This window comes from Kogia breviceps, chromosome 4 (genome assembly GCF_026419965.1).
Source record: "Kogia breviceps isolate mKogBre1 chromosome 4, mKogBre1 haplotype 1, whole genome shotgun sequence".
NCBI lineage: Eukaryota > Metazoa > Chordata > Mammalia > Artiodactyla > Physeteridae > Kogia > Kogia breviceps.
The window spans coordinates 164,205,913-164,217,948 of NC_081313.1; the positions used below are offsets into that span (position 1 = coordinate 164,205,913).

Genomic DNA, 12,036 nt, shown 5'->3' on the forward strand with positions numbered 1-12,036 from the left:
TTCCATCTGTCACTTCCCCTCGTCCTCAGTAAGCCGATAGAAGTGTCCTCCCCAGAGGGCTGCAGTAACTGCCCCCATTTACTGCCCCAGGAATCCTACACAAGGGCACCGGGGAGAACCAGTTCCTGACCCAGCAGCCCGCCATCATCACCAGCATCATGGGCAACGGCCGCCGCCGGAGCATTTCCTGTCCCAGCTGCAACGGCCTTGCTGAAGGCAACAAGCTGCTAGCCCCAGTAGCTCTGGCTGTTGGAGTCGATGGGAGCCTCTTCGTTGGTGACTTCAATTACATCCGGCGCATCTTTCCCTCCCGAAACGTGACCAGCATCTTGGAGTTACGGTAAGTGACTGCACGGAAAACCTTCTCTTGCCCTATTGCCCCCACTGCTACAAAACTTCCCTGGGTAAGTGGTGGCCACACATGGGGCTCTTTAGAGAATATAGAGTCTGTGTGATGGGCTGAGGTTTAAAACCTAGGCCTGGAATCAGATGAGGACTAGGGGAAATGCTTTGTGTATCTATAAAACACTGCATGTGTATCTAGTACAGTTGTCGACACCTGCCTTACAGCAAAGGAGAAAGCCTTCAGTCATGGTGCTGGGGGTGGGACCTGGGTAGCCATATTGTATAAAACCTTCACGTGTGAATCTGATACATACCAAATAGTGAAAGGACCACTACTTTAAGCTGATGGTCCATTTCACGGGCTTCTAAAGTGGCACTTCTTAAAAATACAGATTCCTGGAGCCCACCCCCGGAGGCACTGGTTCAGTAAGTCTAGAGAAGGGCCAAGGCATCTTTTCTCTTTGACAGGCTCTGTAGAAGATTCTGATGCACATCAAAGTTTAAGAACCTCTAACATTCGTTTATTAATTCAGGCATTTATACTGAGCACCTCTATGTGCTAGCTCTCTGTGAATTTTCTGGATCTGTGCACATTTACTAGGATCTGACTTAGAAGTACTGCATAGGCCTTGCTAGGTAACTTTTGGCCACCCCTGGGAGATTCTTCCTGGCCATTGCTAGCTGCTGACTCTGAAGTCCAGGTCTCTGTGCTGGACAAAAGCTCTTTGAAACTCTCTTTTCAGGAAAATTGATTCCAGGCCCTCAAACCTAGAGAGGGATCTGTAAGTAGAGGGAGAAATGCAGTCTATAAATAAGGGAAATACTTCATTCAACAAGGCGAATATGTGCAGAACTGTCTGGCGAAGGGAAAAAAAAAAACAAAACAAACAGAGGAACAAGCAAAGCCTCAGTTGTGTTTGTGGTCTGATAGAGAACTTCAAACTAAATCATGTGGACAAATTAAAAAATTTTCAAGAAGCACTAAATGCCATAAGGAAACTCTAATGGAGTAAGAAATAGGAACCGTGGTGGTGGGAAGGAGGGAGAGAGAAGCTTCGTAAGATAAAGTAGTCAGAGAAACCCCTCATACTAGGTGATATTTGAGGTGGGACCTGAATGATGAGATCAGCCACGTGAAGACCTGGGAAGAGTATCCCAGGCAGAGAAAAGTTGTGCAAAAGCCCTAAGATCAGCAAATAGCCTGCTTATTTAAGGGACTGATGGAAGTCCAGTATGGACTTCTGAGAGTGTCTCAGAGTGGGGCAGAGAGGTAGATAGGGGACCAGCGCTTCAGGGTCTGAATGACCATGTCAACAAGTGTGACTCATATTCTGCTTTTAAATTTATTTTATTGATGTTTAGTTGATTTACTGTGTTGTGTTAATTTCTGCTGTACAGCAAAGTGATTCAGTTATACATACATATGCATTCGTTTTCATTTTCTTTTCCATTATGTAATGCACAGCCATTGGAATTTGAAGTAGGACGGGGGGTGGAGCTGACATGATCTGATTTGCATTTTTTAAAGAGGACTCTGGCGACTACAGGGGAGCTGTAGCAGTTGTCCAGGATTTGGGTGGTGGTGAGATGGACTAGGGTGGTAGCAGGGGAGATGGGGAGCTTCCAATGGGGATATAGTTTCGAAGTAAATCTGATAGGAATTGTGTTTATAGGGTGTAAAAAATAATGAGAGAAAAAAAGAGAGAGTAGAGAAGAATCAAGGGTGATGCTAGGATTTTGACCTGAGCAGCCAAATGGGTGGTGGTGTTTTCGGAGGCAGCTTCAGCTGCCAAGTGAAGGACTTAGAAGAAGTCACAGGCTGCACCTACATTTTGTGTCTCTGAGGCCCCTCCTGGGGGAGAAATTAGTGCTCTGACCACCGGAAAGTGATGCTGAGTGTTCTGAGGAGCTGAGACTGTGCCAGGCACTGGGAGGGGTAAAAGGAGAGAAGAAAACCCAGCTTCCACCCAGGAAGGTTTCCAGCCTCAGTGATCAGTGATCCAGGATTTGTTTACCAAGCATTAGGGTGGGTCAGGCCCGTGCTGGGCTCTGAGGGTCCAAGAGGGGATGAAACCCAGGCTCAAAGAGCACCCATTCGAGGGTGAGAGATGGGGGACCCGGACAAGGAAAGGCATTTCAAGCTGAGTGTTCTCGAAGAGCCGACAACCAACCATCATGGACACACAGAGGGGGAGGCCACCGGGTAAAGTAACAGGGTGTAATCACCGAAAGGCGAACAGTGAGAGTAAGAAGGACACAAAGTGGAAGAGGCTGGATAATCCTCAGGCTGTGTCCAAATGACAATCAGACAAGCCACCCTCCTAGAGCTCCCCAACTAGGTCCCTTTCCCAATATGCTTACTTCCTTTTTTACCCTAGTAAAGCATCTTCTTTGTAGGCATCCTCTGGGCAGTGGAGAGCCGTGAAAGTAGGCAGGGAAGAGGGTGGAGCTAGCGCTGGGCTTTTCCATGAGGGCTGCATGATTTCATCTGGCATTTGTCACCCTCCACATCTGGCCCTTGCTTCTTTGTCACCTCTCTTCCTGCTCAGAGCCACATCAGCCCTTGCCTGCCCATCCCCACCTCCACACCTTGACTCACTCTACTTAAAATGCCTTCTCTACCTCATCTCCCTCATCAGTTCCATCTTTAAGACTGGGCTCTTCCATGAAGCCCAGTCTCCCCAGCAGAAATAATTCTCTCCCTCCCCTGGGCCACTTAACTCTAATTTTCCACAAAGGTGACACCATTGACTGCCTTGGTTTTTAGCTATTTCTACAAGTCTGTAGGGCCCCAGGGTGTGAACTTCTGTAGAGCCGGCACCTTTGACATCTTGGCCCCTTGATGCCCAGAGCGGTGCCTGGCCCACAGGAGGGGGTCAAGACATGTTGCTTGAGTTAAAGGGGACAAAGACCAGCCTCCACCCTTTGGTTGGAGTTTGTCCCTGATTCCACGTCTCTGAAGTTGCAGGGGCCACAACATCAATGGTACAAGCTAAGGGCCCACGTGGTGACATTGAGGACAGCTGCGGAGAAGTGTAACTGTCAATTTCCCTTCAAGGCTGTGTGATTTTTTTTGGTTTTTTTTTCCCTTTTTAACCTCCTTTGGACTTGCTCTTGTTTTATCAGCCAGGTATCCAGGCGATTAGAAGTTAAGCTTTAACAAGAACAGTGGTTTGATTCCCTTTTCTTCCCACTACATACCTGAAAACAAAGGGATGTCAATCCCCTCTCTTCAAAACAGTAACCAGCAAAGGGCGGGGAGGTGGGGGGGCGTGGGCAGGCAGGGAGAGACCTGTCGTGCTTCTGTCTTTTCTCCATTGTGAGGGTTGGCAGCTGAATGATCCAGTTTCGGGAGTCGGTTCCCATCCCTGTCTCACTTACCCAACCCAGAGCTGAGCCTCCGAACCCAAATTTTATTTAAATCTTCGCTCTCCTTCTTCCTTGCTTCTTCCTTTGCCTAACCAAAACATGCAGGGGCAGAGTTCTATGTGCTTGAAAAATTTCTGATGGTAGAAAAAGCCTTATTCCTAGGTAAACCGGTTATCACCTGCCAGCTCCATTCCACTGGCATTCAAGACATTTTCAACACCCACCTCCCCAGAAAGCCTGATAACCCCACCTCTAGGAGCCCATTTCCCTTCTCATAACTATCACCCTCTTCAGATGGTCCTTGGAAAACCCAGGCCCTGGGGAGTAGAGTAAATCTGTCAGTCACTCACATCTTAGGGTGAACTTCGGTCAGCGGAAAAGCTTTCCTTTCTCTCCCCCATTTGAGACTATCTCAAGACCTGAACCCCAGTGTGAGGCAGTAAGTGATAGCAGACGGGACAGTGTCTCTCTGCCTTTTCTTAACTTGGCCCCTTTCCAGAAACATGAGAATCTCACACTTCCCTTCATGTTTGAAATTCTAATTTTTTTTTCATTTTCCCGTTATAAAATTATATTATGATATGAACTATGCTTCTTTTCCAACTAAAACACTTCCCCATGCTGAGATTCTGATGGTGGTATTGGGGTAGGTCAGCAGCATCATTGCACCAGGGAGGATGTTTAGGGGAGGGAATGGTCCATCCCAAATGTGTGAGTGCTAGAGAGGTAAGAGATGCAAGAAAAGTGGGAGCCTAGGGAGGTGGGCAAGGGTAGCAGAAATTGAAAGTAAGCTTCACCAAAGGCCAGCTTTGCCTGAGAGTACAGCTCCAACAGACCCTGCTTAATGCCAACATAGAACATTAGGGAGGAGAAAGAGATTGTAGTCAGAGAGGAATGCTTTCTCTGTGAGGTCAGGGTATAAACATGGAGGTCAGGAAACAAAATATAACACAGCACCTACCCAGAGTAACAATGACAACAATATTTCCATAAAATTTTGGACAGTTCTTAGCACTGTGTCCAAAGCTCTTTCACCAAGGAGGTACCCAGGCTTCATGGGGCCTGAATCTTATGCAATTTTGGAATGAAACTATTATTTAGGATAAGAAAAGAAACCAAAACAAATTGTAAATTTTGAAAGTCTGACAATTACTGCAGACATCACAAAATCCAGACAAATAACCTAAAATTTGTTGTTAATTAACTATTACACTTCCATGATATATGACTTCTCCATTGAGCACTCCACTTTCTGTAATGATGCTAGGAGAGTTGGCACAATAGGGCAGGAGGATTCCTGAAAGCCGTGAGTACCAGAATGGCTAGCAACCATCTAAAAGATGGTGGAAGGACCGCGTGTGAGCCGCATAAGCACAACCGCCTAAAACTGAACTATATGTATCTCAACTCACTTCTCTTTAGTTAGAACTAAAACATACAAACAAAAACTGTGGCTGCTCCAACTTCACCCTGTTCTGTGGCGCAGAGGGATAGAATTGGAATGAAAAGAGACAACAGTCTCAACTTACTGCAGCTTTGTGATTCTGAGAAGAACGTGAGGGATTGGAAGTCATCCAAGGCAGGGTCTGGCAGCGTAAGGGAAGCAGCTTATTCCTTTCCTCCACTCAAGAACCCATTTTTCCAGCCCTTACTCTCTCCAGGGCTCTCTACTAAGAATCAGCCGTATGGAGATGAGTCAGTCATGTCCAGATTTACTTACTCACTTCTGTTCACGATGAAGCTAGGAAGACAAGCACACACACATAAATCACAAGACAGCCTGCTGAGAGCTCCCTGAGGCAAGTGGAGAAGGCTTGGAGAGACCCTGAAGGCTTTGCAGGGGAGTCATTGAGACTCCACAGTGTGAAGAGCTAATCCATCTCAATTCTCCAATCGGAGACACCACTTTTTCCTCAAAGGATTGGTTTCTTTGAAGCCATGGATGCAAAGCCCAGGCCTGTCCCTTGTAAGTAGGGCACCTGTGCTCTTCTCTTGGGTTGGCCCAAAAGTTCGTTTGGTTTTAAGAAAAATAAAAGACCTTTTTCATTTTCACCAAGAACTTTATTGAACAAAGGATTCATTAACTGAACGAACATTTTGGCCAACCCAATGCATAGACTGACTCACTGGTGCTCTCATTTGGGTTTGTTGCCTGCTAAACACCTGCTCTGCTAATGGCCTTGGTCTGGAATAGCGGTGACCTCAGCCTTTCTCCAAAGTTCAGATCTACATGATCATTTGGACTCTGCAGTCTCAGTGACTTAGTCCCCCCTGCCTTCTCCTTCCCCCAACACAGATATTATATTAATCAACTTAAAGCAGATGTTCTTAGCAAAGAAGTAGGTCAGGTCTGCAGACCCAAATCCAACCAGTCTTTTCACAAAATCTTGACGAAAAAAAGTGGAATTGATATTGCAATAATTAAGAGCCAAATATGACTACCACTGTGGCAGATAACATTTCACTTTCATTAAGCAATATAAAATAGATGCGAGAATTCCTGGCTGCCACCCTGACACACCAGGCTTTGCAGAATGAATCTTAAATTGCACTATGTCAGTCAGAGCTCAAGAGTTATCAGCATCATTTAATTAACTTTTTTTTTTTTTTTTGCAAAAACTAACATGTTGGAATAAAATATAAAAATGTAATCCCTGTGCAAACCCACCACTAATGATGGCCCCCGGCAGAGACCTGAGCTGCACCCAGGCAGGAATCAGGGCATTAAACCCTCTTTGTTCCTTCCCTGAAGCCTCCTCCCTTAGCTAGAAGGGAAAGAGGGGTCAGGGGTTTCTTCCACGTTGGCTTAGGAGCCTCAGGAGTGGGGAGCACTTCTCTATTAAAGGCCCTAACCTCTCTCCTCTTCTCCTTAAAGCTCTTAAGATTCAGCCACTCTCCTGTTGAAACTGATGTGTATTTTTATTTTTAAAAGAAAACAGAAGCAACACTTCGACTAGTTTTCCGAAAAAGAATGTTAACTGGAGTCTTTGGCTCCAATTCCAAGGGGATGGTATCGCCTGTGAATTTCGCTGATGGGTGTTATCTGTAAGAAAGAATGCATACTTGGGGGCCCACGTGTGTGAGGGAGATGGGGAGAGGGGAGGGGGCAAGGAGCAGAGCGAGGAAATGGTTGAGTCTCTCAGGGTTCAACAGGGTGTTTAGCAAATGCAATTGGCTGTGGGCAGGGCCGCTCTCTCTCAGGTGGTGCAGACTCTGTAATGCACCAATGACAAGTAGCTGGTACAGGCATCACCACACTCAAGGCAAATGTTCCAAAGGCGTCACAGCACTCTTGACGGCTGAGCTTGCATTTGGCTTCAGGATCCTTCCACTCCCGCCCTCCCAGCAGCCATTACCAATCGATAGGTGTTGGCACTCAGGAGATCCGTGTGCCATCTCTTCATTAGCCTGTTTCACCTGTTGCCACCTGTGTCACGTGACGCCACATCGCTGGTCAGAGAATTCAAGCTTTCTTGTCTAGATTCTCCAATGGCCGGGAGGAATCCAACATCAGGGGAGCTTCCCAGGTAATTGTGCTGGGAGCTGTCAGCTAGAAGGGAAAAAAAAAAAAAGAAAAAGAGTGCCTTTTGGGGGGCCCCATTATACAAGAAACGAAAATGTTATGTTTGCTTTATCATCAGTTCTTCCGCTAACTGTTTGTTCTTTTTCCTTCTGTTTTCTTTCTCTAAAGAAATAAAGAGTTTAAACATAGGTAAGATGAAGAAGTCTTTCCCGTATAATTTGATATGGTTCGTTTGCGTCCTTGTGTTTGCTTTTTGTTTTGTGCTTTCTTGTGTAATGTTGTATATTTTTATGTACCAAATATAGTAACTTTTTATGTGCTAATTGTGTGTTGTGGATATGATAAGCTTTAGCAATTATGAAATTCAGTCAAATAGGAACCAAATAAGCTGACAGTAATTAGAATTTCCGAAAGATGCAAGTGCAAGGTAATGAACCCTCAGCAAACTTTCATCCCAACTGCTCAGTGCAGTCCATAATCAGGCTAAACAGTTGAGGCAAACTTCTGGCTTTTGTAAATGCTGGACTGGGTTCACAAAAGCTTTAATGAACTGGAAACGGGTCAAAAACTCATTTTCAAACTCCTTAATGATTTTTTTCCCCCTGGATATATGGTCACTTTAAAAAAGAAAAAAAAACAAAACAAAAACAAGTTAATTGCCAATCTGCTGGTCAGAATGAATCCAACAGTCAGATGCATTGGAAATTGCCTTGGAATTCAGTCGCTTTTAAGTATTATGAAGGGTTTGAACCGAGTACTTTTTGTCTAAGTAGGCTTTTGTCATTCAACTGCTCTGAGATTATCACCTAAACCATATTTGGTGCAATTCACATATATGTGCATGTTGCTCTGGGGAGCTTCCTGTTACAACGTTAGGAAAACTCCAGGTTGCACTAAGATAGAAGAACAGTGACCTTCTTTTTATTTGGAAGAGGAGGAAAAAACAAAGCGATGTATTTTAATATTCAAGGGAATCCTTCTCTTCACTCCTTGAAATGAAGTTGGCAGAGGCTCCTGCGTGATGTTAGGTCAAAATTAGACAAAGAACAAAGTTGTACGAGATCATCAAAGTCAGTGCAAAAGCCACGCGTAGGAGTCCTCTGCCTCCTCCGTCTCAGGCACGCCCAAATTGGCTGGTTTTAGACACCCCCATTGGGCCAAATTTTTTAAAAGGCAGCAATGCCCCGGAAGGACACCCGCTTCAAACTTCCATACTCCATCTGACCTTTGCCATAGCCCCAGTGTGAAAGCATGGCCATCCATCTCCCTGAGCTCCTCTGCAAGAATGTTGATTGAAATGAGTTCTGAGGCTACGGGAAAGAATGGGCTCACAGCAAGAACTGACCCCACCCCCCTGAACTGGCTGCTCTTCTGCCAGAGATTTTGAAAAGCCTCCTTGAATTGGGCTCCCTAGAAAGTCCAGAATTAATTATCTTGCTCACAGACAGGCACAGGTGTGCAATGCCCTGATTCTTCTGATGATGGCACCAGCTCCTGTGTGGTCAGTAACAAAGTACAGCGTCTAATTAGAAAATGGCATGAATTTTTTCCCTTTCTGCCCTAATTTGTTTTGCATGTATGGATAGTCTCTCAAGACTTAGTAGCCAAAAAAGGAAGAAGGAAGGAAGGAAGGAAAGGAACCCAGGTAGCCTACTCTCCCAGACCTGTTATCTAGGCTGGAATTTTAGAAAGACCTTGACTTCTAGTTGATATGCCTTAATAGCAACCTGAGGAGAGGCTGCAATTAAAGACGGTCTCGATGCACAAACTGTTCCTTAAAATGGCTTCCTTGTTCTTTTCTTCCTTAACTCAGGGAAGAACCCAAATGGTGGTGTTTTCATTAGTAATTTACCGGCTACTGTCTACAGGACAGATGTATCCAACACTACCATCACCCGTACCTTCCCTTCACCTTTCCTAGCTCCTCTCTTCCCATAATTCCAAACTACAGTTGAAAAATAACTGAAAAAAAAAGACCTGTGCTCATTTTAGGCATGTGGAAAACCTAGTCTCCCACACTAGGACAGAGAGGCGTCTGCTGCTTACCTCCTAGGGGCAGTGAAGCTAATCACTGATGTGGGGATAGAACGAGTACCCATTCTGGTCTCAACCTCCAGCCAGTGACAGACACTGCAGAGGGATGGAAATGTAGGGTTTGAGCCAAAAGGGTCATGAGTGATGCTCTGATTTGACTTCTTTATTACCCCAATAAGGAATCTAGGACCCGTCGTGGCCAAAAGACTTCCCTAGGTTCGCCCTCTGGGTCCAAGTTGAGTTTAGAGTTTCCTGTGTCTTAGCCCTGAGCCAAGTTTACAGATCTTACCCTGTCCTCGTCAGCAACACATAGGACATCTGGACGGACGGCAGAGAAAGAGAGCCAGGTCTCTGAGGCTTCGTGCTCTCCTAATTCATTTCCCCCACCCTGAGGTATCTCTCTCCTAGTGTGTCTTAGGGTCCTGGCAGATCCTGGGCCATGCCTGTGACCTCACTGTTACCCAAGATTTGAAAACTACATCTCCTTCCTTTACAGTTCAGATTCTGGACATGATATCGGCAAGATATCACATGTCATCACACAAGATACCAACTTGGTTCATATGCACACCGAGGAACAGTAGAGAAGATCTGAGGCTGAGGGGAGCCGCCCATCACAAAGTTAGGAAAACTCCAGGTTGCCCCAGTATTCATGATCTAGTACCTTGGAGGCACTGCGGAAGCATAGATTAAAAAGAGGACATTGTCCCGAGGACGTGTTCCTCAGCCCCACTTGCGAACATAGTAAACCCACGGGGGAAAGAAAGGAGTCTGGCACCCACAAAACACAAACACAAAAGCAGTATCAGAGTGAGATCTTTCGCAACAGCTAAATGAAGCAGTGGTATTCTAGCATGAAGGGAGGCGATGAATTCTCTGATAGCGTGAGGAACTTAGGTCCAATTAGAAGCAGCTAAGAGCCATGCTATGTTAGAACACTAACTTATTACGTTAGATTCTTTCCAGTTCACTAAAGTGGAAAGACAGCGGAGGTGGGTAGAGTCTTGCTGGGATTTCTGTCATCTCTTTGATCCAGGAGGCCAGCTGCATAGCCCCTTCTCATTCCTCTTTGTGCTTCTACAGCAACAACCCAGCGCACAAGTACTATCTGGCGGTGGACCCCGTGTCCGGCTCTCTCTACGTGTCTGACACCAACAGTCGGCGAATCTACCGAGTCAAGTCTCTGAGCGGAGCTAAAGACCTGGCTGGGAATTCAGAAGTCGTGGCAGGGACGGGAGAGCAATGCTTGCCCTTCGACGAAGCCCGCTGCGGGGATGGAGGCAAGGCCGTGGATGCCACCCTGATGAGCCCTCGAGGTAGAGGCTGCAGAGGAAGAAAGCCCTTCCCTAAAGAGAGCTTGCCACATGCAGGGCTCCCTCCCTGTTGGAAGTGAACTAAGCCCAGGCAGTCCCAAACACAGCTTCCCCTAGAATAATTTAACTGTGCTAGATGGCTTTGGTGTGTGGGTGAACGTTTCTTAAAGAAACCGGATTTATTTATTTGAAGTAAACTTCATCACCCGCAAATGTCTTTAGGCTACAAATGGAAAGTGGGGTGGATTGTTCCTGGAGATTGCTGGCTGCCACCAGTCACAGAGTCAGAAGGAAATGTTCGCTCTGAGAGCCAGAGTGCCAGCTGTGTGGGCTGCAGACAGAACAGAGCCCGCTAGGAGGGCCTCCAACCACTCCGCAGCTGTTCTGTTAGATAATAGTGTATCTGAAGTCAAAAGCACAGTACCTGACATTTTGCAAATGCCCCATAATGGTAGCAATTAAGAACGGGTATCATTTCCAAGGGCCTGGATTTAGGGGCGGGGTGGGGGGGTGCAGTTCTTGGACCTGATGGATCTCTGTTTGAAAAGGACTCACTGAAGGTTAAGGGCATGTTAAAAATAAATAAATAAATAAATAAATAAAAAGGAGGTTAAGGACCCATCATTTGGAGGTCCAATTCTTATTAGCATTTTTAGCTATGCTGAAAGCACACAGCAGCATGAAATAAGGATGGGGAGCCTTGGGCTTGCGCACCGGGGTGAAAATGCAAAAGAAATAGAAGCTGCTGTCTGCCTTTTACCAAGGGAGTGCTAACACCAGCATTCCCCCACAGAGTATCGATGGAGTTCAAGGCTTCATTGGGAATACTTCCTGGAGGATACATGTTGACTTAGGAGTTTGTGACTGCAAGGGTCATTGTTTCCCAACCTCACTGGTACAGTCAATTGTGAAGGGTATTCAAGTAATTTACTACCAATCATTTTTTAAGCAGTGAACTTGGGAAATAACATCTTTTCTAAAAAGAGCAGATGCAAAATGATCCCCCCATTCCTTCATTTGCAGCCTTAGTTCATTTGCAGCCCAAGGTTCGTTCTTTGGCTGTGTGGTGAAACAGCCAGCGCCCCAGGAATTAGGCAGATCTAGCACAGTGCCCCTGGAAAGGGTATCACCTTAAAAGATTGAGAGCCACAGCTCTCAGTGTGCTACTCCAGTCAGGTCCCTAATCCAAGAAGGTAATGCCCGGTAGGGCACCCCTACCCCCAACCCCATCCTGCCAGCCCTGCTCTTTGCCAAGAGACGCACTCCCGCTCTTTGTCTTGCTCAGGTATTGCGGTTGACAAGAACGGGCTCATGTACTTTGTCGACGCCACCATGATCCGCAAGGTTGACCAGAATGGAATCATCTCCACCTTGCTGGGTTCCAATGACCTCACTGCTGTCCGGCCACTGAGCTGTGACTCCAGCATGGACGTGGCCCAGGTGGGACCCTCC

General features: G+C 46.3%; 1 protein-coding gene across 13 annotated transcripts in view; it reads left to right on the forward strand.

The window, feature by feature from the left end:
* Nucleotides 1-12,036, forward strand: part of TENM2 (teneurin transmembrane protein 2) — a 3,844,234-nt gene that overhangs the window by 3,768,871 nt on the left and 63,327 nt on the right. For all 13 annotated transcript variants that reach the window (XM_067032280.1, XM_059063069.2, XM_067032278.1 and 10 more), the window contains 4 exons: nucleotides 91-340; nucleotides 7,406-7,426; nucleotides 10,355-10,587; nucleotides 11,870-12,024. In XM_067032280.1, the coding sequence (XP_066888381.1) occupies nucleotides 91-340; nucleotides 7,406-7,426; nucleotides 10,355-10,587; nucleotides 11,870-12,024 (659 nt within the window). The remainder of the gene's footprint in view (nucleotides 1-90; nucleotides 341-7,405; nucleotides 7,427-10,354; nucleotides 10,588-11,869; nucleotides 12,025-12,036) is intronic.